The sequence below is a fragment of the Pan troglodytes genome, chromosome 14, assembly GCF_028858775.2.
Source record: "Pan troglodytes isolate AG18354 chromosome 14, NHGRI_mPanTro3-v2.0_pri, whole genome shotgun sequence".
In the NCBI taxonomy this organism is placed as follows: Eukaryota; Metazoa; Chordata; class Mammalia; order Primates; family Hominidae; genus Pan; species Pan troglodytes.
The window spans coordinates 42407119-42433655 of record NC_072412.2 but is presented as its reverse complement, the minus strand read 5'-3'; the positions used below and the strand labels follow the sequence as shown (position 1 = coordinate 42433655).

Genomic DNA, 26537 nt, shown 5'->3' with positions numbered 1-26537 from the left:
TCTTCTTGGATGACCGTGAAGACCAGTATGTCTATCTAGTATTCATGTTCTCCTTCCCCTGGTGAAGACACTGAAGCCCAGAGAGGTTAAAAAGCCAGTCAGCTGGCCAGGTGCAGTGGCTTATGCCTGTAATCCCAGCACTTTGGGAGGCCAAGGCAGGCAGATCACGAGGTCAGGAGATCGAGACCATCCTGGCTAACACGGTGAAACCCCGTCTCTACTAAAAATACAAAAAAAATTAACCAGGCATGGTGGCGGGCGCCTGTAGTCCCAGCTACTCGGGAGGCTGAGGCAGGAGAATGGCATGAACCCGGGAGGCGGAGCTTGCAGTGAGCTGAGATTGTGCCATTGTACTCCAGCCTGGATGACAGTGCAACACTCGTGTCAAAAAAAAAAAAAGCTGGTCAGCCTTAGGTCATCCGGTTGTGCCAGATCCCTTGACTTTAAGATCACCTTTTTTAAAATGTTCACTTTTCCTCTGCTGTTCACAAAACAGTTTTTTAAGAATGCTTGAAAAAAGAAAACATGGAATGAAAAAGAGCATTACTTTAATAGTTCACAAATTTAATGACATTATAGAACAACAAGACTTGTCAATTGCAATAGGAGACTTCTGAAAAAGTTTCTCCACTGGAAACTTCTGGTAAACAGAATGTCTTCAGGTATCACGTGGCTTCTCTGCAGAGTGATGATAGGTCAGTAATTTTAACCCAGTAATTCTGGAAAAAGAAGCAGCACAATTGCATGTTTGTTAGAGCCCTTCCAGCCTGCCTCTGTGCCCTGCACAAGTCCTGGGAACTGGCCCCACACACTTACTCTGTCCCTGGACTTGAGGGTCCATCTGGCGCCAGGCAGGAGGAAGGGGGCTTTGGAGCCCTGCATTCTAAGACTCAGCATCCAAGCAGGCTTTATGCTGGTCAGGCTGTGACCTGTGCTCCGTATCTGATAACTGAGGGGTCTGTCTCCTTCCCCAAACCCCAGGCTTCTGTTTTGTTGTCTGAATCCTGTCTTGCTTCTCCTGCCTGAATCCTGGCTTAGGTAACCTGCCAGTTGGCCTAGTATTTCTCAACTTGTGACTCCATGATGTTCCTGCAAACTTTATTTCCCCTGGACTGGGTCTGAACCCTGGACCAGGGGGTGCAGGCCCTGTGACCTGTAGACAGAGTCCTCTGGGCAGCTGCCCCACCTGGACCTGTGTTTTATCTGCGCTAATAATCTCTGTGTTCAGCCACTTTGTCAGGACACCCTCAGCCCAGGACTACACCTGTAATGCAGCCATTTAGCCTGATTACCGCCTCTTTCTCTTATAATTTTCTTAAAACACTATGTTCTTCCTTCCAGACCAGACTTGTTCCTAGTACTGACAACTTCTCTCTGTCCCTCCTCCCTGCCCACACCTAACCTAGTTAGTATGCCCAGCCTTGCCTGGCAAGAGGCCTCAACTGCCTTTCTTTCAAATGAAATCTAGTTCTCATCTCAAATATGAGACTCTTAACTGAGGCATTGACTAGAAAGGGCAGAAAAGGAGCAAGGCATGGCTAGCGGGCAGCAGACAAAGAGAGAAGACGTGAGGAAGGGCGGCCCAGGCACCGGAGCCCTGGCCTGGCAGAGTGCATCTCTGACTCTGAGTTCCAGGGAGAGCAAAGTTGAAATTCACTAGCTTGAACAGCAGGGTCCCTCTGATCTGATCTAATTCCTGCAGTCTCTCCAGACATTGTGGCCACACTGCCAGATGCACACCATGAAAGAGCCATGAAAAATTGTTTGGAATTCCCCAGGCCTACCAGGCTCTCTCCCAGCAATTCCCTTCCTGGACTCCCTCTGTGTCCTCTGAGCCTCAGCTCATGTGTCCCGACTCTTTTGCTGAGTTTGGTTCCCATCCTTTATCCTCTCCTCAAACTCAAGTGGGGAACTTACTACTGTTACCTCTGTAACTCCAGATCCTGGCAGTCATACGTGCCCAGGAAATGCTGAATGAATGCTTTAATTCAAATGAATGAGTGCTTTAATTAATTCAACTGCCATGCCTCTAAAATCCTGAACACAAAGCTGCAACCTGCCTTCTGAAAAATGCTCATCCAATTGATAAAACACTGGCCTGTGAATCAGTAAACAGGATTTTTTGTTTGTTTGTTTTCATCTCGTCCAACTGGGAACAGACAACCAAAAAGAAACCTTTGCCGAGCCTTGGCTGTGGCCACTCTCTGCTTGGAGCCGGCAACACAGAGAGGAGCCAGACAGGGGCCACGGTCTGTGATGAATAACCCTTCCTTCCTGTCGTCTCAGTACAGTTTTGATAATAAAGTCCTACTGTATACGTAAATGGATTCTTTCTTGCTGTGATTTAAGCAGTCCTCCTCTTTGCGCTGAGTAGAATTACAGCTCATTATCTCTGAAGCTCACAGGGGCAGCTTTTCCTAACAGGGCATGGAACTGACTCTTCGGGTTGCGCTGCCTTCTCCCCTTTGTCTTCCTGTGTTTGTGTCTTCCTCGATTTTCAGTTTGTGCGTTTGCTTTAATGAGCGAGTACATCATATGCTCCTGTGCTGTTAGAGAAAACAATTTCCATCTTTACATATGTTGTTAAAAATATAATGGGTTCTTTTTTTTTCTTAAAGTCTAATCCTTCCTTACTTTCTCCTCTCAAATGCTGAATCTCCAATCCTTTCAGGTCCAACATAATTTACGTGTTAATTCCTTTCTAAGCTCTTTTCAAGCTACTGCACTTGCCATGCAGATTTCATTAAACCTCATAGTCTCCTCATACTGATGTCTCAGAAAAAAGCAAAGCAACTCTTGCTGTATATTAAAATACGTTGTACAAGAGTGGTATCTTCTGTCCCCATTTCTGGACATATATTTATTTACTTAGCCTTCAGAAAGAAAACAGAAGTCTGTTAACAACTAAAGAGAATGCAAGCACTGGGCTTCTCTTCTCATTTGTGGGAAACATCTGCTGATTATAATTCACAGGGCTCTCATTTCAGGGTTTGCAGTCCTGAGTGGTTTCAGCCTTAAATCATCCTGTGTTGGCAAATAATAGCGAGGGCCAGGCCAGGAAAGAAACAGATGAAGCCGATGTACGGAATGAGATTAAATAAAAGCACAAGCATGCCAATATTCCCATTGCCAATATTTCTTTTTCTAATATATTCACCTTGGAGGCCAATATGTTATTTTAATGATGATGATGTTGAAAACCATTCTGTTCTGGAACTTCTTTAGAATTGATCGGCAGGACCCATCTTGATTTTTTTAAGGGTAAAGTACATTTTAAGAAGTAGTGGCATGTATTAGATGAGTAATCATGTTGGGTCATTCTAGATGGAAACTTTGAAATAGTCACATTTAATACGTGTTTAAATACTGAGGCAAAGACCTGGGCCCTCATTCTGACTCTGCCATCTGTTTGATTTGGAATGTTAGAAGTTTTACTTAAGCACTTTAAGCCTTACTTTCTTTTCTGTAAAATGGAAATCATACTTGTGAAACTTTCTGATGATTGACAGAATAAACAGAGTCATCTCTGTCACTTATAAAACTTTAAGTCTTTTGTGTGTCAGTTTGTACTGAGCAACATCAGCATGGAATCCTGGAGTCTTGGAATTCTAGCACTCCAAGAGATAATCCAGTCAAACAGTACCATATTACAGATGAAGAAACTGAGAGCCATAATTGTAGAGGAAGTACCTAGAATGTCAGGGTGACTACTTTGAAAGAAAATGCTTATTTGTCGTTTATATTTAGGGTTCTTTTCTTTTTAAAAAAAATCCTCCTTTTACTGAAGTCACACTGATACACTATGAAATTAAATGGAGTTTTTAATAAATGGGACAGTAGTCCTCTTGGGGTTATAGATCAGAATCACATTGTTTATTCTGTTCAGCCCAGAGGAGGAGTGGAAATGTCCAAAGTAGCTGGCGGAATCTGTAAACCTTTTCCCAGAAAGGAAACGCTTTTGCTAGACCTTCTGTATTCTCTGGAGCTTCTTAGTAAACAAAGCGCGTGGTTATTCTTACATCTGCTTCTGGGCTCCTCCAGCCTTTCAGCACAGGTAAGCGAAGAGTGAGGCCATGCGGAGGCCTAAGGCACAGGCTGTACAGGAGAACTGTACAAAGGGGTTGTTGGGGGCAGGGGTGGCGGGCAGGAAGAAAGACTGGAAGTGATGTAAGATGAGGAGGGAGAAGAAGATAGGATGGTATGAGACAAGAAGGAAGTTTCATCCTTGCAGAGTAGAGGAGGGCACCATGATCTATCCTGGCCTGTCTACCTGGGAACATTTTCATGCAACCCGTGAGACTGTTTTCTGCCAGCAGGGAAACCCTCACGAACGGGATCCCCTTGTGGCTACTCAGTACAGTATTTTCATAGCCCCTGCTGTTAGAAAGGTCTTACTTATTAGTGTCTGTATGCCACCTTTGAAATCACTTGCTTCATTATCACACTAAAAAAAAAAAAAAAAAAAGCTGGAAAACCCATTTCTTTTGCACACTTTCTATTTTCAAGTTGTGTGTGTGTGTGTGTGTGTGTGTGTGTTTAATACAGGGCATAAAGATTTCAAAAGGGTGGGTCAATTATTTGTTGACTAAATTATAGGAAGAAAGTGCAGTTATCCAATAGAATCCAGAAATGTATATAGCTAATTTTATGCCTGCATGTATCTAACCCAGCCATAGTAATTGTAATCACTCTTTGTTTTGCTTTTTTTTTTTTTTTTTTTTTTCATTCCAGGGGAAATAGGTTAGGTGGGACCTGAATACATCATTATAAAGTATGCACATATAAATTGAACTTTCCTAAATCTAGGTCACTTGGGTAAGAAGGCTCTTTTGATGAAACCACGTTGACAATTAGATTCACAGAGCACTTCAATGTTAAATGATATTCTTCCCATATTCTGGGTCATAAGGTGGTATAAACAATACACCAACGTTAAGAAATAGAAAATTGCATTCACACTAATAGTGAAGCTTCATGGTGCATGCTTTTACATTTTAATATGCTGTGTTCTTTCTGCCATGTTAATATTTTAAGTAATATAATTTCCTTTTCATGTAGTTTAATGTTCATCTTTTCCTTTTTTTCTCTTTACCCTTCTGGCATAGCTTTCTATAATATTATATCTTATGCCAGGAGAAATTCCTGAAAAATAGAAAGTATAAAGTCAAATAATCCGCAGGAAAATGGCAAAAACAACAAGAAAAATGGATTTAATCTCCAGTCAAAATGTTATCTTATATACTTTACAGACTCAATCTGTGTCCCAGGCTTTGATCCAAGCCTCAACATGATGACTGGAATCACCCCCATTAACCCAATGATACCAGGCCTTGGACTGGTACCTCCCCCACCACCAACAGAAGTGGCTGTTGTCAAAGAAATAATCCACTGCAAAAGCTGTACTCTTTTTCCTCAAAATCCAAGTAAGTAACACCTATGAGAAATATTTGCTCATTTTAAATGTTTTTCTTTTTAAATTTTAAAATGGCATTGCAGTCATTTTCAGATGTGACTCACACGTAAATGCACAGAGTGGGGATCCGTTCTACAGAAGGCCTTTTGTCTCTAGATTAGAATAAATATACAGGGATGTGGCCACGTGTCTGTCCAGAAGCTGAATCCACACTATAAAGCCAGTATGTGGGATTTAGGGATGTGTATCCAGCGTTAAGACTTTTTGCATGCAGTCAAGCCTAGTGTTTGCCGGAGAACACAGTGTGAAATATGTGAGCACTTCCATCCATCTTCACAAATGTGGGTGAAAAACTCTGAAATATGTTTTGCTAGATGGAAAATGGAATTAATTTGACAGTTAGCAATTTGGGGGCTGGGGAGAGGGGAGCTTGCATCTCAGAGTTTCTGGACCAAATTGTATTTGCTTGAAGGAAACATACATTTGATGAAGTAAATGGGCCAGAATTTTATTTTTTTAATTTTGCCTCAGATACTAAGTTTATGGGCTAAAAGAGCTAGGACTTTTTTTTTTTTTTTTTTTGTCATTCATATTAATCAGTGTTGCCTTTTTTAAGTGGACTTTTCAGGAGATTGCTTTAGTAATCTACATATAAACTAGGTAAAATATTGTGAGAGTGTACATTGTATCTTTTTATACAGCCTTCCCAAAATTTAATAGTTTGCTCATTTAAATGTGAATAATAACAAAGTGGTTTTTTTCAGGCCCGGTGTTTCACAGCCAAGTAAGTATTGTGCGTGCTTTTGTAGGTTATGCTTCCTGTATTCTGTTTTGCCGCTCCTTTATCTGGAAACAAGACAAAGCAGATAACACGCTGAGGTTTTTCATCATGTTGTCATTTCATCATGTTTTGTATTTTGGGTAGTTTTTTCCCTCCCTTTTCTGGGCTTCTGTAGTATAAAGGAGAAATGAAATTATGCAAACATTTGCTTTATCTTTGTTCATGGACAAGCATATAGCCACTCTGTGTAGCAATGAACACAGAAAGTAAAGGTTGGGAGCAGGAGGGGAGAGGAACTTAGAAACAAGACAGCCTGGGATCAATGTAAGTTGGCATAGAAATTTACCGTCACTCAGTCTGGAGAAAGTTACTCTGCAAGCTTTAGTTTTGCCGGGAGAACCAGGGAAAGCAAATAAATGAAAGATAAAACTTTCTGTTTTGTTGTGATTATTAGATCTTCCACCTCCTTCCACAAGAGAACGACCTCCTGGTTGTAAGACCGTGTTTGTCGGAGGATTACCAGAAAATGCTACTGAGGAAATTATTCAAGAAGTCTTTGAACAGTGCGGTGATATTACAGCAATTCGGAAAAGCAAGAAGAATTTTTGTCACATTCGCTTTGCAGAGGAATTCATGGTTGATAAAGCCATTTACCTTTCTGGTACTTTGCATTACATAAGGAGTTTTCTAGGCATTTTGTTATGTTTTGTGATGTTAATATGAGCTTATTCCCTTTGGCCTTAATGCAAAATAAAGTCTTCATAGTTTGGGGCTGGAAAAGGAGGAATTCTGCCTTCTTCCTTGGCTGCCAGAAGCTCTGCGCTAAGCCTGTGAAGGTACTTCACTGCAGGAGCAATTTCCCACCATCCAGTCTTTAGGAATTCCATCGAGTTTCTAATTAATGTTCTCAAGTGCTTATTAGATGAGAAGCAATATTATGAGTACTAAGGACCATTATTCTTACTGGATGTAATCCTCAGGAGGAGTAAAGTACTCTCTCAGAATAATTTCAGGTTTTTGGAAGTGGATTCACTTTCTGGACACCAAGGTACCAAAGCAAGGCCAGTTCCTTGCAGGAAAGTAGCTTAGGGGCCCTAGGAGAAGGCCCAGTATCATTGCCTCGTTGGTGGTTCATTAAGCCTTGTCCTCTGGTGTCAATTTTTATAGGCGATTTTTACAGATACTGAGATTAGGCCTAGTGCTGCCTTCCCATCTGTGGGTATTGGGCCAAGTGAATGGAGTCTGTCCGCAAGGCCTTTGCCAAACCCAAGAATTAGGGGCTGGCTTTGGAAGGACACATTCTCAGACTGAACTCACTGCCCTTCCCTCACACTCCCCACCTCCATTTTTCAGTCTGTCCCTCTGCATTTCACCTCCCTATTCCTGAGGCAAAGCTGATGGGGGAATGTGGGAAAACAGTAGCGGGTGGGGGTGGGGAGGGGCAGGGGGACCTATCTGAGCATTCCTGCCAGGTTTTACTTAATTTCTGCAGTCCACCTCTATTGCCACGAAATTCTGTGCGAACTCCAGAAGACTTGAGGTTATTCCAATACTGCAGAGACTTTCCTAAGGTAGACAGTGATATGGAGAACTTTAAAACCCCTTATTTCAGTAAAACCTTACAAAGTAGAAAATAAAAACTAAAAGCAATACAAAATGGAGAAGGAAGACAAAGCCTAGAATGAAGACATTTCATAACACACAATCCGCTGTTAGACAACGGGGGTTCTGGTGAGTTTGTGGCACTGGGTTTCATGGCCTAGAGCCTGCCTCCATTTTCTCATCTGTAAAATAAAGATAGTAACAGCATGACCTCGTAGGACTGTGAGGAGGAATAAATCAAATAATGGATATTAAGTGCTTAGCAGGGCACCTGCAACATAGAAACCATTCAGGAAATGGTTGTTTTTAACACAAATATCCTGATCATGATAAAGAAGGACCGATTTTTCTATCTCAAGAACCCTGTCCTGGGGACCTGGCTTCTAATCACAGCTGTACCAAGAAAACTGCAATCATCCCTCAGTACACTCAGAGGATTGGTTCCAGGACCCCCCGCCCCCGCCCCATGTATATCCTGCAGAACCCTCATGTATATGAAAAGTCAGCCCTCCATATATGTGGGTTTCACATCCCTCGAATGCTGTGTTTTGGATACACATTTGGTTGGAAAAAAATCCACCTATAAGTGGACCTGCACAGATTAAATCCATGCTCACAGGTCAACTGTATTCTTTACCCTACTTGATTAAATGAGGAGGTTAGAGTAAATCAAAGGCCCTTTTCAATACTAATACAACACAATGTTCACACCCAATCAGAAGCCTCATAAGACACTGACAACGATGAACAGTCCCAAATTTAAGCATATGAAAGGTGCTCCTTGATTATACCTTGATCCTATGATTTTCCAGCCTGGGTGCTGGTCCTGCTTCTCTCAGCAAGTCTCTGATTGCTCCTTGGTCTGCCCCATTACTGTAGGAGGAGAAGACAGCTAGGCCTCACCTCCAGCCTCCCTACCTGGGTGCAGAGGAGCCTCCTAACTCTGCCTCCCTGCCCTTGAGAGGCTGCAGCGTCAGTCCCAGGAAGATCTGCAAGGCCAATTAACTGGAAAGGCAGGAAGGAAGTCAGGCGGCCCCTCCTGTTTGTGGGCTCCAGCAAGCCCAAGCCCAGCTGGAAGGCCTGTCTAATTTTAGGACCACATTCACGTTTGAAGGCCTAGCTAATTTTAGACTCAGCCTCATCAGGGTCTCTTTTAAGTCCTTAATGATGATTTTCTGTGAAAGTGAGGGTGTTTCTGGAGCCAGAAATGTTTGAAAACTGCTTCTCTGGACATGAGCAGGGGAAAGGTGCTTGGCCAGTTGGGATAGCTGGCCAGTTTAAACAGTCCTGCCTGCTCAGCTGTTATGCGTGTATCACTGTGGCCTGCTGATTTGTTAAGTTCCCATGGCCCACAACCAAGATACATTTTGCTTTTGCATTAATTCTGCACATCTGTGATTAGATGTATTTGTTTTTGATTGGTATTGTTATGTCTTCCCATTTTTAGATAACACTTGAAAATCTAGCAGTGAGAAGGGTTCCATGGCATCACAGAAACCAGATGTGAAGTCAATATCTTATTTGTAACTTTTCAAAGGTGTGAAGTGGCATCCTGGGGAGGAGCCAGCCTCTACAGAGATTTTCAGCTGAGTTTTATCCTCAAGTGCTAAAATAATCCATTGAAATCTACCATGAGATCTTGAACATCAGCACAGTGCAGCCTAGCATTTTACAGTTGTATCTCATTTGCAAAGCCCCCATACTGGAAAAGTGCTTATGTTGCTCTCTCCTCTGGCAGCCCCCAGCAGCTGTGTCTCTGCTGGGACCTGGATTTATGTTCTGAAAATCTGAGTACCCCAAACTGAAGAGCAACCTCAAAGTCAACTCTTCTTCATTTGAAGTTAGGCCGGCTGACTGGTTTCAGTTCTGTTAGTGTTGATCTCTCAGATCAAATTTCTGCTCATAATCTTTATCTAAGTTGGGTAGCTCACAGTGAATCCCCCAAAGATTTCCAGGCCCATTTTTTTCTTTGTCTAGCTCTGGGCTCTTGCACGGGGCTGCTGTGGCCTTAAAATATTACATGAACAATTTGTGTGGTGCTGCATACCAGATGAGGTGCTGCAGGGCTGTGAGGCAGGCAGCGGCGAGGCCTCTTGATCGAAGGTAAAATATTCTCCTGCGCGCCCCAGAGGATAAGTGGAAATAAAACAGCATTGCAAAATTGCCTTGGTAATTGTGGCTTTTGCAGCTGCTGAGAGAGAATTGAGCAGCAGCATTTTCTGGGGGAATGTAGCAATAACCTGTGAGTGAGGTGTCTGGAATTCACTTTGTAGATCTTTTTAAATATCATAGATGCTCTTTATTTACTCATATTTCACCTATACAGTAGAATTATAGTAAACTGAAAATATAATAAAACCAAGGCCATAAAAAGGTAGAGAAAAAAAATGCTTCATGCCAAATTTGTTTCTGAGCTTCCTAGAAGCCAGGGAGAAGAAGGAATGATCATGATAAGACCCTAGTTCCTGAGATCATCTTCTCTTGGGGATACTGGTTTGGAAGATGGGTAAGCAGCCCTCTGAGACAGCTCTCCAAGGTGTGTTTATCCCCAAACCTGTAATAGGCCTAACTTTACAGAGCTTCAAGATTGCTGGGGAAAAGGATAATTGTTTCCCGCTTCCTATGGGAAATGTATCCGTAGTGACAGCCAAGAAATAAGTGAGCATTTGCCTAAGCGTGCCTTGAAGGTCTGGACCAAAAACGTGGCCATTGTTACATTACGGTGTAACCAGAGTTTCCATTGGTTTCAGGTTATAGGATGCGATTAGGGTCTAGCACCGACAAAAAGGATTCAGGCCGCCTTCATGTGGACTTTGCCCAGGCCAGGGATGACTTCTATGAGTGGGAATGCAAGCAGAGGATGCGTGCCCGGGAGGAGCGGCACCGGCGCAAGCTGGAGGAGGACCGGCTCAGGCCCCCATCCCCGCCTGCCATAATGCACTACTCGGAGCACGAAGCCGCTCTGCTGGCTGAAAAGCTGAAAGGTATGGGCCACCCATGCTGGCTTTTCTTCCTCCACAGGGATCCCCAGACACGGAACCCTGTGCGTTTCTCCTGCCTCCACCATTGTCCCTTCAGCACAATGTCTACTATGCCTTAAGAAGGCTGTAAGAGTCTGGTGTAAGCACAGACTCTTTACAGAGCTGGGGTGGGGTTAGCTGGGGGGTCTCCTGGAAGCTGCAGACACCTGGGCTTCATCTTCTGCCTGGGACAGACCCCTGCCCCTTTCCAGAATGCTCACCCATGTTCTCCATAAAAGTGTATGTACAGTCACTCAACAAAACTCACTGAATGAGGGGACAGAAAGGTCCCCAAAGCAGGCTATTATCTTCTGACCCAGTGTTTAATGAGCCAGCAACTATTTGTGCCATTGGTGGGGCGTTCTTAGTGTTCCTCCAGCTCTATAGAGTGTGCATGTTTACCAGACTCCTAAAGCCTTCTTCAGGCAAAACAGCAGACATGGTACTAGGGTCCATCGAGGATAGAAAAGAAACATAGAATGGGATCCCTGTCTTCAGAGATGCAGTTGAAGGGACACATGCAACATTTACAGGATGACTAGCAAGAGAAGAGAGTATGTTTTATTTCTTCTAATGTTTTCTGAGGCCCTCCCTGGTGTTTTATGCTGTGGGAAATAAAGACATAGGAAGGCTCTGGTACCTGCCCCCGTGAACTACAGTGATGCCAGATTTTGAAGTTAGGATGACATGTGAATTCAGTTCTATTACTGACCAAAGTTGTGTGAGCTGAGCAACATATGGGCATTTTACAGGCAAATGATGGTCAGACCCTCCTGAGGTCACTGAGCACTGTCAGGATTTGATGACAGAATGTAAGTCACAGTTGCTGGCCACATGTAGGTGTCTACAGATAAACAATTAACTGTAATACCAAGTCAATGGCATGATTGTCAACCAAGGTAAATGCAATATGCTTTGGGGACTCAGGGGCCAGTGCAAATAATGTTGATGAAAGTGTCAAGAAAGTCTTTATAGAGGAGGCATAATTTGAAATTTGCGAATAAATAAGATTTTTTTCCCCAGGATAGAAAGAGGCATAAAGGCATTCTAGTTAGAGGCTGGAGACCTAAGAATAAAAACCCACAGAAGCAGAAAGGAATTCAGCATAGAAGCTGCCTTTCTAGAGTGAGGTAAAGCTGGAATGGCAGTCTGGGCCAGATGGCAGAGCCCTGAAGGCTATTGCTGGATTTGGGTTTTATTCCATAAACAGTGGAGAAGCCATTAACAGATTTCTGATGAGAAGAGGGATGTGATTGATCCTTCAAGTGTTTTAGAACATAGCTGGTGTATTGCTGGCAGTGTATAAAGTGGATTGGATGTTTTCACTAAAAAAAATGTATGAAAAGCTGCCTAACACCTATTTTAGGAAGATAGGAAGTTGACATTCTATGCTTTAAAAAAAAAAAAAAAAAGGTGGCAGCGGGGGTGCTGTGCTTCCAATCTTCATCCCCCATCCAGGGCTTGAGAATCCTTAATCAACTGCAGCTGCCACTGAAATACCCACACCGTAACCAAGGAATGCTTCTTGCTGATGCTCTTGTGGTGTGTCTGCTGCTTTGAGAAACCATGTCTTACTGATGTAAATACATAGGCCATGGCTGTGCCTTTAATAAAGGGCATATGCAGTGCAGATACAGATATCATCTCACTTTTCCCTCCAGCCTAGAAACCACAAGGAGTGGCCAAAATGAGATACAGCAGCAATGTTCTCGACAAGGAGTATTCACTGGAACAATAATTTTTCTTTAATATCCAATGTATTGTGGTATCAGATTATGATCTACACAGACTGTATTCAGTTTGTCCACACCTAGAAGTGACAAAAACTGTACCTTGATCTGTGACCTCCTGGAGGAATTTCATAAAAGCGTATCATCTAGTTATGTTGTTTTTAAGAACCCAGTACAGAAGTGTCTCCGCACGTATGAAGTATGTGGCATTCGCCGCTCCTTTTAGAGGATAACAGATTGGGATGTCAATTTGGTAAAGTAATTTGCAAGCCTTGCCATTTCAAAAGTATATATTTATATAGATGAGTATAATTTGCAGAATTCAGAAGCTGTACCTTTGCCAAGTACTGTGTGATCCCTTGAGGAAAGAACAGATTGGAAATTTTAATAGATGGCTGTTACAGTAGAATGAACTAGCTGGGGATACATCTTAGGCAAGAGTCAGGTAATATCAAGCTTGACAATTTCAACCCAAGCATAGAGTTTGGAATATAAACAGCATTTAATTGCTTAGGAAATTGGCTGCCTTAGAGAGGAAATCCACTCCATGCTCCTTATAATGTTGCAAAGCCAGACAGGAGGAGCTGAGGACACTGTTTGCCTGAAGATGATTTCATTGATGTGGGGACATAAAATACAGTCAATACCTAAGGTAAAGAAATCTGTGTCAGAAAGGAAATGGAAATGCAATCTGAAAATACCTAATTGGATTTGATTTTTTTCCTCCCCTGAGAAATCTTACTTAGATTTATTACAGATACTTTTCCTCTATTTTATATCATACTTGTTTATTCTTACAATTTTCTCTTTGAAAATCAGCTTTATTTAGCAAAATCTGTACAAACCAAGTCTTTCTTATGACCCACAAGGCCTTCTCCATGTCCTGTCCAATGCTAAAACTGTGCACATAGTAGGTGCTCAGTAAAATAATTCTTTTCTCTCTTCTTCTGCTATTTGGATCTATGAGCACGTTGAATTTCTGGCCAGTGGTTCTACTGGGCATGACCAGATGTACATGGAAATGATGTGATGTGTGCTCAGCCATCCTTCCAATCACTCAAGAAGTATTCATTAATCAGCATTTTACCATATGCCTGGCGCTGTCCTAGCCAGTGGTGGAAAGGACAACGGTGAACAAGCCCCTGCCTCAAAGAGTTTAGGTGTCTTGAGTGACACAGGCAATAACAAATCACCTTGCGTTTGCCACTTATAATAGTGCACTATTATAATAAATATAATAATCCTCCTGTTATATGTGGGAAGTGCACAGTGCTGTCACAGGGGAGATAGCCAGCCCGGATGGGCAGTGCTGGAGTGAGAGAGGGAGGATCTTCTGGGACCAGGTTATCCCATTCACTGGCTACTTGACCTTCTGAAACCAGAGGTAACACTGTGTTGTATTTGTGTAGTGTCTGAGACATGGAGTCACCCAGTGCCTGTTACATTAATACAAATTCTAAAAAAGAAAATTAGTAAGCATCCTGCTGGTTAAACAGACATTGTTCCGAGACAATTCAACTTAATGAAGACCGACTGGGAAGTAACTGCTCAGAAACCCAAAGTTTATAGCATGGCTTTGAGAAAGTGAGAAGGAGCTCAATAACACCATAATTACACTTTATTGGAAACAGTGGCACCAGGCAGATGAGATAATGAATTTCAGTGTGTCTAACACAGACCATCCACCCCTGGAGGAACCCTGTGTTTGGACTGTGGAAGGAAGAGATTGATTAGACAGTGAGGAAGGATTATATTCTAATTCACCGGGATTTCTCTTGGCAAGAGCATTTAAAAGTTTTTATGTACTTTGTACCCCCTTAGAAAGCTTCACATAATCTTTCATTTTGTGATGAAATGAAGAGTTTCTCTCTGAATCAGGTGACGTCCTGACAAAGCCTTGCAGGCAGGGCCTTTGGGATTTCCTGATGTGTCAACAAGAATACCATCCTCCTGGGATCAACATTCATAATTTCCAGAGAACTGGACTCTGATTTGCATATAGAATAGCCCCATGTCAGCCTGCCAGAGGGAGGAAGGGGCAGATGTGGTACCAGCATTTTGCTGAGATGGTTGTCAGCATTTATGGTTCCATGAAAGTAAAAATCAATAATGTTATGAGCCAAGTGGTTGTCCCATTAGCTAAAAGCCAGGCTTCCTTCATAGAGTAAGGGAAATATGAAACATAGGAGCCTGTTTGCAAATTATTTCCTTATGTGTTATTGACCTTCATAGAGGCAAGATAGGCCGTTTTATTTAGAAATATTTTGCTTGACCCTAAAGCAGGAATAATCAGTGCATTTTCATATTGCCCCCTTAATTTTCTCATTTTTACAGCTACTAAATAGTTAAGGAGATTGCATGTGTGTTTTGGGGGTAGAAGGGAACATTAACTCTTTGTTTAGCCTTTTATGCTGTCTGTGATCTGGTTAGTTGATGCGGGGTTAATTGAGCAGCCAGGAAAAGGAGACTTCTTTAGGGACATGTACAGAAATTTGGGGATTGTGAATAGCAGCAATGCTTTGACCATACTGAAATTCCAAATCTGCTTAGATGACTCTGTGACTGTACACTGTGAGCAATTTCCAGCTATCTTTGGAGCCAGAAATCAGTGATAACTACAGACATACCTTTCCTTGTGTGTGTATGTGTGTACACATGTGTGTGTCCCTCCATTTCTTTGGAAAGAAAAGCATTTTAGAATGCCTTCCTTGTTTTCCCTCGTTCCGTTCAAACATAAAATCCCTGTCTCCTCATTGTTCCTTTATAGACCCAGCTGTAAATAAGGATACTATAGCCCACCTAAGTTTCGTATTCAGTGCTCCTGGCTTGGCTCTTATCCCATCTATTATTCTGAAATTCAGGGCTGCTTCTCCCTGTGCACACAAAGCGGGAGGGAAAAAACACTTACCAGCCGGGCGTGGTGGCTCACGCCTGTAATCCCAGCCCTTTGGGAGGCCGAGGTGGGTGGATCACCTGAGGTCAGGAGTTCGAGACCAGCCTGACCAACATGGAGAAACCCCATCTCTACTAAAAATACAAAATTGGCTGGGCCTGGTGGCGCATGCCCGTAATCCCAGCTACTCAGGAGGCTGAGGCAGGAGAATCACTTGAACCCAGGAGGTGGAGGTTGCAGTGAGCCGAGATCACGCCATTGCACTCCAGCCTGGGCAACAAGAGCAAAACTCCATCTCAAAAACAAAAACAAAAAACACTTACCAATTTGGTTTATTTTCCCCATCATTATCTATATATCAGTTTAATTAAAATTCACCAGGTACCCATCACTTTGTGCCATGCCCTGGACTTTCAGATATGACTGTAGCATGGGCCCTGTCTTTTGTTAAAGAATACTGTGGCGGTGAAATCATGACTGTCTTACAAATATAAAATGAACATGTGCCAATGATGCTATTTAACTCACTAATTAATGAGGAGACCAAGAAAATGTTAAAACTGTTTCAAAGGAGAATTCGCTTTATAAAGATTTACATTTTCTACTGAACAAAAATTAATTTGCATTGTTACAGAGACGAATTATTTGTATTGTTATCAGTTTGCCACAATTTATGTTCTACTCCTACAAAGTTGTAAAATAGCCTAGTCAGAGATTAGCCAAAGAATTAAAGTTTCCCACCCCCTGTAGAATTAGGTAATTCATGCCCAGCATTCCATAGAAAGGGTCTATAGTAATCTCTATGCCCATTTCCAAGTCTTGAACCCTTTTTATTTCCTGGATAGAAGTGACAGCTGTGGGGACAGGGATTTAATTGGTCGTGGGGACAGGGATAGAGACTCACAAAGCTCTTAAGAATCACATCTATTCCTTTTGAAAGTCTCTAGTATCTCAGCTGCTACTTTCCACTTCAGGATTTCATTATCTCTTACTTTGGTCAGCTCCTAACCAGTTTACCTGACCTTCACTGAGTCCTTTCTTCAGTGCTTCTCAAACCTCCATGTGCATACAAATCACCTGGAGTAAAATGCAGATTCCAATTCTGGAGGTGTGAGAAAGGCTGAGTCTGTGTTTTTAACAAGCTCACAAAGACTGCTCCTGCACCTGGTCTTTGAATATAGCAAAGAGTTCTCCCATATGCAGTTTTGTAATGCCTACTATGTGCCAAGTACTCAATAAATGTGGAAGAGAGGGAGAGGGAAGGGGGTTAACAAAGTCTGAAATAACCAGAAATGAAATGAGATGGGCGTGGATTCCAGTGGTGACATCTGATAGTATCATTATAATATTATTTACTCCTCACAAAGCTAAAGAGCAATTACGTTCCCAGAATTAAAAATGCTTTCAAAAACATTTTTGAGTTATTTGATAAACTGTTTAGTGCCTCACTGCAGAGGGCCTTGCTTCTGTGGGATTATCTGACATCACTCTTAACTTTCATTGCCAGTGATAATGACTTCTGAAGCCTGAAGTATAACGGGATCATTCAGCTTAATTGTCATGAGAACATCTATCTCTCGTAGATAATGGCATATGTGAAAATACTCTTTGACATGAAATTTAAATGTTTATTATCAACTATGATGTTTCCTAACTTTTAACCATTACATTTTTATCTTTCCAGTATTAATTGCTACAAATCTATTAGGAATACAGTAGTCTCCCCTTACCCTTGGGGGATACATTCCAAGATCCCCAGTGGATGCCTGAAACCATGGATAGTACTGAACACTATATATACTATGCACAAGCTTCTTTTTACTTCTTCACAATTTCATAGATAAATTGTTCTTATCCTAGATTTTCGCAACCTCAGCATACAATTTCTTTCTTTATTGTGAAGAACTTTTACCTTTTCACTTAAAGGAAGCACTTTGTGGCTTTTCTTTGGCATTTCCAAATTGCCAGCATCACTACTCTTGCATTTTGGGGCTATTATTAAGCCAAATAAGGGTTACTTGAACACAAACACTGCTGTACCATTACAGTGGATCTGATAACCCAGGTGGCTACCAAGTGATTCACAGGGAGGTAGTGTAGACAATGTGGATACCCTGGACAAAGGGATGATTCATATCCCGGTCAGGTCAGAGTGAGACAGCGTGACATTTCATTATGCTATTCAGAACAGTGTGCAATTTAAAATGTATGAATTGCTTGTATCTGCAATTTTGCATTTACTATTTTCGGTCTGCAGTTGACCACAGTTAACTGAGACCTAGGGTAACTGAAATCCCAGAAGGTGAAACTGTGGATAAGGAGGAACTACTGTAGAATGCAATAAAATATAAAATACAAAGGGAAAAACTCAGAGTAACCAGAAGACAGAAATATGTCTAGAAATATGTCTTTGGAAATTTTATTCTCATATTAGCCCCTCAAAACAGGAGACAGATCTGTAAACCAACAATTACCATACAGTGCGACTAATGCTTTAATAGCAGGATATGCGGGGAATTGTGGAGACATAGCAAAGAGACACCTAATTCATCCTAGAGTTGCAGAAGAGATTTCTTTATTAAAGGGCACTTAATGCTGAATCTTGAGGGAAGAATAACAGCTGACCAGGGGGACCAGGAGTGGGAGAGACCCAAGGATAAGTGCACAGCATGAGCAGATGCAGGGAGGCACGCCGTGCTGTTTAACAAAGAGGGCTCTGGCAAAGGAAGCGGGGACGGACGGATGGAAGGGAAAAAGGCAAGACCCGTGAAGGGACCTGTCCATTAACTCAGGTGCATTAACATTGTGAGGACCTGATTAGAAAACGGTGGGTAATTTCTAATGAGCAAATGATTTATATTCACTCCATCATATACCAATCGTTCTCAATTCTTATGGTGGAAAAAGCACATCTGCACATTCTAGCTTCTAAACTGCATCCAGTTCAGAGTTATGCCTGAGCATGTTCACAGAAAGTATTTGGAATTTTTATAAGTGCATGTTTGATGTGATTTTTACAAGCGGTGTTAATTTCTTTCCACATGAATAGCTTTAATAATGCTGCAATCTAAATCCTGTTTAAATTAGTTTATATTGTTTTCTGCTTTCTCAGTGATCTTTCCACTGAATACAAAATTGAATTTACAGTTGAGTATTGAAAATGACCGCTCCCAATATCCTCCTGTAGCCATCCAAAGGGAGTTACTGACTTAGTCTTAATTAATATAAATTAAAGTCACTTCTTACATGGCAACAAATATTGACTGGAGTTATCAAGCATGCCTTAACTAATGTTTTTTTAATTTAATTTGAATGTCAGTACATCAATCATATATCGGCCTGTCAGTTTCAGAAAGTTCAGAAATGAAGATGAAATTGGGAGTCTTTGAAACTATATTCCTCTTTTAGGCTAATGGAATTCTGCCACCTATTACTTGTTAACATGTTAGAAAATCTCTTGGCTACTTACTTTTGAAATTGTGTATTTTCAGTGGCTTAATCCTAAGAATATTGTTTCCTCTTTCTGAAACTGTAATCTGCTGGTGAACTTATTGTGCTCTAGGTCTAGGTGTGAAGGGCAATAAAATGTGGCTTTCAGAGCATTTGAGCAAACATGCATTTTTAAAATTGAAGTGTTTTTTTTCCTGATAGTAAAGTTAGTCTATTTATGAACTAAGCGACCACGAGCAAGAGAAGGAAAAACTACCTGTATATGACAGAAAGAGGTGAACAGCATTACACTCTGTCCCTGCAAAGCTCATAACAAAAATGTTAAGGATTTTTCTTTCTCTGTGTTATGTAGACATGAAACTCACAGCAAAGGGGAAAAATAGTACATGAAGTCAGTGTTCTCTTTTTCTGTTGTTATCTTTTCAGAGGAAGAAAAAAAGATTTCTTCTAAGCATTAGGTTTATTTCTGCTGTCTGTTCTGAGGTCCATTCTCCTAACATATATTGGTGGGAAGAGAGGTAGAGAGTGTGGAGGGAGGCAAAATTTATTCTGCCAGTAACGGTTGCAGTGGGCCTCTCACAAACATAATGCTAAATTATGGGCCTCTCCATGGGCTGAACGTAATGTTAAGTTGTGTGATAGATTTTATCTTACACAAGCCGCTTCGGTCCATGAAATGAGATAAGAAACCATTGCAGCTGGAGTTCACTGAGGGTTGAACTTAGACTGAAATTCCAGAGTTAACAAAATGGTATAAGTGGCTACGATACTCAGTAAGTGTGTTCTGTGCCTATGGGTTGAGATTTTCAAGGAAACTTGAGTCTGTCATTCACAGGGTGTTTTGTGGGCATTCCCAGGCCAGTTATCTCCTCTGGTTAAAGTGTGAGGGCAGGGGGGCAGGTTTGCTCAGAAAAAAAAGCTTTGATCCCCAAATCTAGAAGGCTGCTGTGCAGCAGGAGAGGACTTAGAATGGTGCCTGAGCCTGGGTACATCCCTAAAAGCTGCTTTCTTTCCTGGGGAAGGCAGAGGTTTCCAGAGTTCAGCCGTAGGACCTTGAATTAGGTTCAGCCCCACCTTCATTCAGGACACACACCTCCTGGGCAAGCAGCAGCCATGCTAAGGAAGCTGTACTCCTGGTCTGGGAGGAGGTCTTTGGGAGAAAAGATACTAAAGATGTTTGTAAAGCACCCTATAAAGTTACAAAGCACTCAACGGTGGGAAGGTTTCGTATGACGTGTAAGATACTAATAAGAACTCAATGATTGATTTTAAAATCTGGTGAGTGAAACGAAATCTTTTTCTCAAGCATGCATCTCCCCCTGTCTATTCATGTGGAGTGTATGTATGTTTATATGCAAACAACATAAGGATGTCTCCCATGCCCCTCCAGTGGAGGGGACGGTGCCTGGCACACAGTAGGCACTCAGTATTTTTTAAACGAATGGGTAAGAATCTGAATCTTTCAATCTAATTTTGCTCCTGATTTTTAGAATTCAGAGTCTACCTAGTTTACTTGTAAAAATGTAGGGTATTTTTCCCTAAAGCACATTTTCTAGGGATTGCAGAACACAAATGAAAGGCTTCTCCCCTCAGGTTTGCCTGGAAAGTAGGCAATGAGCCTTCAGCAGTACTCAGATTGGTTAATGTTGTAACAACTGACATACAACTTCCCGTTCTAATTAACTTAATCACCCACAAACTTTCTTTTTCTCCACCTCCAAGCCATACAACACGGGTTTGTTCCAGTAACCATCCCCAAATAGGCAAGTCTGTTTTCTTTGAAATAGACTTTATCACTTATTTTCAGGCGGAACTTCGTTTCCCACTTCCTATCCCCCCCACACCATGCACGTACATCTCAAACTGGGTTCAGATGGGCTCTCCGTAGCCATCTAAAGCAAACACGGAACACCTCAGGAAACATGTTCTCTTTTGTGGAAAATTAGGAAATATTCTGTTTTTCAGCCTAATTAAATATATGGTATTAGCCCTAAAATGGAATTAGTTTTGAACTACAGTAGAACAAGAATTGACTTATTCCTACTACCTGCCTTAGGGACAATACCATACATTACAAACACTTTTTAAAAAATCCAATCTTTCTTCCACATTTTAACACTAACTCAGCTGATTCTATAAATGAGAAAACTGGTAACACTGTATAATATTTTTGATAAAGGAACAAAGAAATGAAGTAGAGGCCAAGTAGGTTAATAACAGTTTTTCAAGTCCATCTTAAGAAAGAGAAATCAAGGTTTGGTGGAAGAATGAGGCTGTACCTTATTCCTAAGAATGCCCAGAACAAATCTCCTACAGCTGAGCTCATGGAGTTGGTAGATGAGAGTGTGAACCTCCTGAGTGGTTCTGTGGTGCCCGGAAGTTAGATGGGAAAAGAGAAGTTAAGTGATGATATGGCGGTCAGTCTCAGGAAAGCTAACTTGCTGAGTTCTGAAAATATATCCACTAGGTTGGACTATGCTCTGTCTTTTGAGAGGAACAAGAATAAAGTGTATTTTCTCATCTTGGCATGATTTGTACTTGGTGGTTTTCCATTTCCAGATGATAGCAAGTTTTCAGAGGCTATCACAGTGCTGCTTTCCTGGATTGAACGAGGGGAAGTGAATCGGCGCTCTGCAAACCAGTTCTATTCCATGGTGCAGTCGGCCAACAGCCACGTCCGCCGGCTAATGAATGAAAAAGCCACCCATGAGCAAGAGATGGAGGAAGCCAAGGAGAATTTTAAAAATGCCTTAACTGGGATTCTCACTCAATGTAAGTAAAATTTTGGGGGCCATCTCTTTTGTTGTGATTTTGCCTTTTCTTTTTTATTAATTTTACTTTTTCATTTGGGGGTAAGTAGTTCAATAATTTCCCATTTTTACTCCATATTGAATGGCAAACTTCATAACCTATTTCATGTTCTGTGGCAACTTGGAGGAACACGGACCCTGCCCTGAGAGTTTACTTCTCAAGGTGAGCAATGTTTCTGTAGCTTTTCCTCAGAACAGCAAGCCTGGCCACCAGGGCAGGGCAGCTAGATGCATCTGTGCCTGCTGGACCCACCATGGTTCATATCATAGCTGCAGGGCCGCCACCGTTCACCTGCAGGCTGTCCGCACAGACCCCTATGTCCTCCTAGTGCTGACAGTAGAAAGCAAACTTGAACACATTTTCCTCAGGCTCTGTGTAGGAAAAGGGTACTATCAGAAAAACTCCTCAGGATCTTTTATCTGGGGGAGCTGTGGCTGTCAAAATGGACAACTCAAGAGTAGAGATTTTTTTGTCCTTTCTTCATTTGGAAAGCAAATTGCCTTAACTACTTAATGCCAGTGATTTTTTTTTTAAGTCCAGAGTCTAAATGATGAAGGGGTGTAAGTGGGGCTTTCTCTTAGAACAATAGTCAGGGTAATTACCCAGGGCTCTATTCAAAAAAAGGGCGTATATTTTTTTTATGGGCACTCTATCTGTGTCTGTAGTTAATGTCACAGCGGCATCATGCATCACAGCTGCCGATGTTCTCTTGCTTGGTAAAAGCCATTGAATGACACTGTAACAATGCCATGCTCCATTCCATACCAGGTGCAGGGCCCTATGTGGTAGTGACATATGGGATGTATATTTCCATTCTGAAGATAAGTACTATTTTCTGTGATATAGTGTGCCAAAATGCCTATCACCTCTTTCACCAGTGCAAACACAAGGAATAATGTATCTGTCAGGATAGGATGGAAGAGAGGGCAAAACTGAGATCTTAAATGTAAAAGTATCTTACATGACTTTATCAAAAGACAGGTTTTACAGCAGCGTAGCATATGATATAACAAATTCCCAAGTGTAAATTCCGATAAGTGATCAAATATCCAGTATAAGACCAATCTGTCTTTAAAGAAAAGGAATAGGAAAAATAAGACTTCTGTCTTCACACAGATTGATACCAGACCACATTACTTAGATTCACCAGCCTTGAGGAATGACTCTTTATTTAAGAGTGTATGTCTAGAAACTCTAAGGTTATTAGGGATAGAATTTTTAAAAAGCAATATTTACAGCAGTTTTTAAAGGAGGGAAGAAGAGAATGGATCAGTGGATGGAGGGAAGGTAAGAGTGAACTGGTAGTAGAGAAAAATGAGAGAGAGCATAGTAAAACAATTCTAATAATACACTTTCTTCAGAGTTATGGTAAGAAGTCATATGCCTGAACAGTGAAATGATTACTGTATGTTTTTATCTTTTGCTCACTGGCATCAATTTTAAATAAGTTCTAATTTCCATGCAGTTTATAGTCCTAATGGGCAAGGAAGACTCAACCCTTGGCTCTAACAATAAAGATAAGAGGGCAGCCATGAATAGGTGAGAACTTCGTTTTCTTTGGCAGTAACTATTGAAAGAGGCACCTATTAAAATGCCCCTGTGATGTGGCTGAAAGAACGCAAAATGTCTTCATTATATAGGTGTAAGTTGGCCCATATTTGAAGCAACTGAGAGAGGGACAGAAAAGTGTAGCGTGTGGGACTACAAATACTTTTTGGTATTACCACCAAATTGGAAAATGACGTGGAGATTTACAGCAATAATTGGCTTCTGAATGTTGGACGTTGTGTTGAGCATCCAGCCTCAGGCAGCACTGAAGGCCCCAGCCACATTATCTGGAGGCTACACTTTGGATGCCTAAACAAGGGAGTGGGTGAGCAGAACAGGCACTCCCCCTGGGCAGGCTGGCTCATCACTCCCTGAGAAGGAGTGAATGAAGGGGTGGGGCAGGGCCAGCAAGATCCTGTCTCCTGGAAACCACAGGAGTGGAGACTGCCTCTTAGGCACCTCAACTTTGAAATATCAAAAATGGAATCCTTGCTTTTAATCTTCAAACCTGCTCCTCTTCTGGTTTTTCCTTCCCATTCTCATAAATTCTCAAACCAAAGTCTTGTACTTTTTATATCTGCCATCTCCCACCACCACAACTGACTTCTAGGTCATCAAGAAGTCCCATTGTTTCTTCCTTCAAAAATATACCCCGATTCGGCCCACCCTTCTTCATTGTAACTGCCACCACCCAAGTCAGGCTTTGGTTACTTGATGTGTCAGTTAGACACGGCATCCACATGTGAGTAACAGAAAATTCTGCCAAACGGTATCTGAAACAAGTAGAAGATGTTTCTCTCTGGACACAGTAAAATCCAGATGTGGGGTTTGTTGGTACTGGTCCAGTGGTTCAAGGCTGCCAGGGCTGAGGTCTCTCTGGTGCTATTCACTTTACCTGGATAGTTGTCTATGATGGTTGCTGCTGCTTCGCCTGCCGTCACATCTTCTTTTTCCAGCTGAAATCACATAAGAAAAGAGAAGGAAAGACACAGGAAGGAGTTGCGTCATTATAGCAAGAAAGCAAACTTGCCCAAAAATCCATCCCCAGCCAACTTCCATGTAGGTTTCATTAGGCAGAATTATTATACCTGGCCATGCCTAACTACAAAGAATGCGAGAAATATAATTTTTGACTGGGCCTGCTGCTCTCCAGAGTAAAATTGGAGTTCTCATAATAAGGCAGGAGTGGAGAATGGCTACTAGGAAGAATTTTGCAGTTTTTGCCATACAGAGTGCTTCCCTTTCTACTTCTACTCTAGTTTGATTTATTTTCACATTCCATCTGATACAAATCAGGTCATGTCTTCCCCAGTAAACCGTTTGAGTATCTCCCCATTGCATTTAGAGAATATTCACTGTCCCTAGCTGACAGAGCTCTCTGTGCTCACTTCTTTAGCTTCAGTTATCCTCAGACTCACCATGCATCATCTCCACTGGCCCCTCTCCCCCTGAGCCCATCAAAACCACCTTCCACCACTCGGCCTTTATACGTTCTGTTCCTTCTGCCTGGGGTGCCCTTTCCCATACTCTGTGTGCTTGACTTCTTCTTATCCTATAGGTCTTGGATCAAGAGCCACCTCTTCAGAGAGGTTTTTCTGGTCCACCCTCTTCTAGTAGATTTGCCATCACTGCATCTCTCTCTTTTTTTTTTTTTTTTTTTGAGATGGAGTCTCACTCTGTCACCCAGGCTGGAGTACAGTGGTGCAATCTCGGCTCACTGCAACCTCTGCCTCCCGGGTTCAAATGATTCTCCTGCCTCAGCCTCCCGAGTAGCTGGGACTACAGGCGCCTGCCACCACGCCCAGCTGATTTTTTGTATTTTTAGTAGAGACAGGGTTTCACCATGTTAGCCAGGATGGTCTCGATCTCCTGACCTCGTGACCTGCCCGCCTCGGCCTCCCAAAGTGCTGGAATTACAGGTGTAAGCCACTGTGCCCAGCCCACTGAATCTTTATGAAGGTCCTTTGTAACACTTATCCAAATAAGTAGTGATTTCATGATATGTCTGCTTTTAGTTATTATAGCAGGCATCACAAAGGAAGAGACATCAATATATATCAAGTCATCAATATATATCAAGCCTTATAACATAGAAATATGCAAGAAATATTTGGTGGATGAGTGAGTGAATGAATGAGTAGATCAGAAGATAGGCAGGAGGGAACCCTGAAACAGTGAGTTCAGAAATTTCTGGTGACCTCGTTGAGTAGTTTGGCATTGATGTTAGCATCATCTGCAGGAAACAAGGTTTCAACTTGCATGCATAATGAAGCAAATCAGAGAAAAAGCTCAATAGCTGTACTTTTTATTGGAAATTGCCACACTTTACCAAATTCTTGGTCAGAGGCTAGGAAATATTAGGAGAGTTGGGGTGAAAGAATCATCAGAAATTTACGTTGTAGTATCCCCAATTGTAACCATCCAACAACCTCTGTATTTACCATCTGTCTGTTACTATTTGGGAGTCCCCCTTAGCCCTGTAATTTGATTCTGAGAAGTATTTCAGCAGTTGGCAGATATCAACCGAGATTGTGAAAATCCTACAGTGCTGGCCACGGTGTACACATCCCAGCAATGGAGACTCTGAGGAGCCTTCCTGTGAGTCTTTGACAGCCAAGATCTTTCAGGATGACTCGAAGATGGGGGATACCTTAATTGTGAGCCTGGGCTAGAATTAAGCCTGTGAGGCAGAACCAGAAGATTGCATATCTCATTGAGCAACCTCAGAACTTTCCATTCTCTTCTATGTGCTTTTACAAAAAGGGCTGCAAAAAGGAACCCAGTCTGTGAAACTATTAGCAGTAACCTGACTAACATGGTAGGTACATACACATCTCCTCATCCTTTAACCCAAACGCCTCTCCTTTCCTGTCCCGAATTTCCCTCTCTCTAGTGGAGCTATGTTTGTGTCTCAACTGTACTTCTTGCTTTCCTACAGCTCTGTTCAGTGTGGTAAGATGTGTTTGATGTCAGGACTTTGGGGATGCTTGTAAAACAATAACTGCTAAAGTCCTCAGTGACTGACACACTTGCTGCATTTTCCAAAAGCAGAACCAGTCACACCCCATTTGTCTGCATTAATATTCCTGGCAAATACCACAGGAATCACATTTTGGCTTCTTCCCTTAGAATGAGATTAGAATTGTTAATCATGAGTATTCAGGAATTGCACCTCAGCTTTCCTTCTCCCAGGTGGCTGGAAATCTCCTGGTTATTCCATAGCAGCCCCAACTGCTCCCTCTCCACATAAAGGATCTCCTTAGTGTCAGTGCCAAAAGATCTCCCCAGT

At 41.9% G+C, this 26537-nt stretch overlaps 1 protein-coding gene across 27 annotated transcripts in view; it reads left to right on the top strand.

Moving 5' to 3' along the window:
- ENOX1 (ecto-NOX disulfide-thiol exchanger 1) overlaps positions 1-26537 on the top strand; it is a 584882-nt gene that overhangs the window by 432735 nt on the left and 125610 nt on the right. For 26 of the 27 annotated variants that reach the window (XM_054665232.2, XM_003954252.6, XM_054665246.2 and 23 more), the window contains 4 exons: positions 5250-5423; positions 6649-6855; positions 10547-10780; positions 21449-21661. In XM_054665232.2, the coding sequence (XP_054521207.1) occupies positions 5250-5423; positions 6649-6855; positions 10547-10780; positions 21449-21661 (828 nt within the window). Of the gene's footprint in view, positions 1-3610; positions 4055-5249; positions 5424-6648; positions 6856-10546; positions 10781-21448; positions 21662-26537 lie in introns of those variants that run through there. The other variant, XM_016925268.4, reaches the window with a different exon arrangement.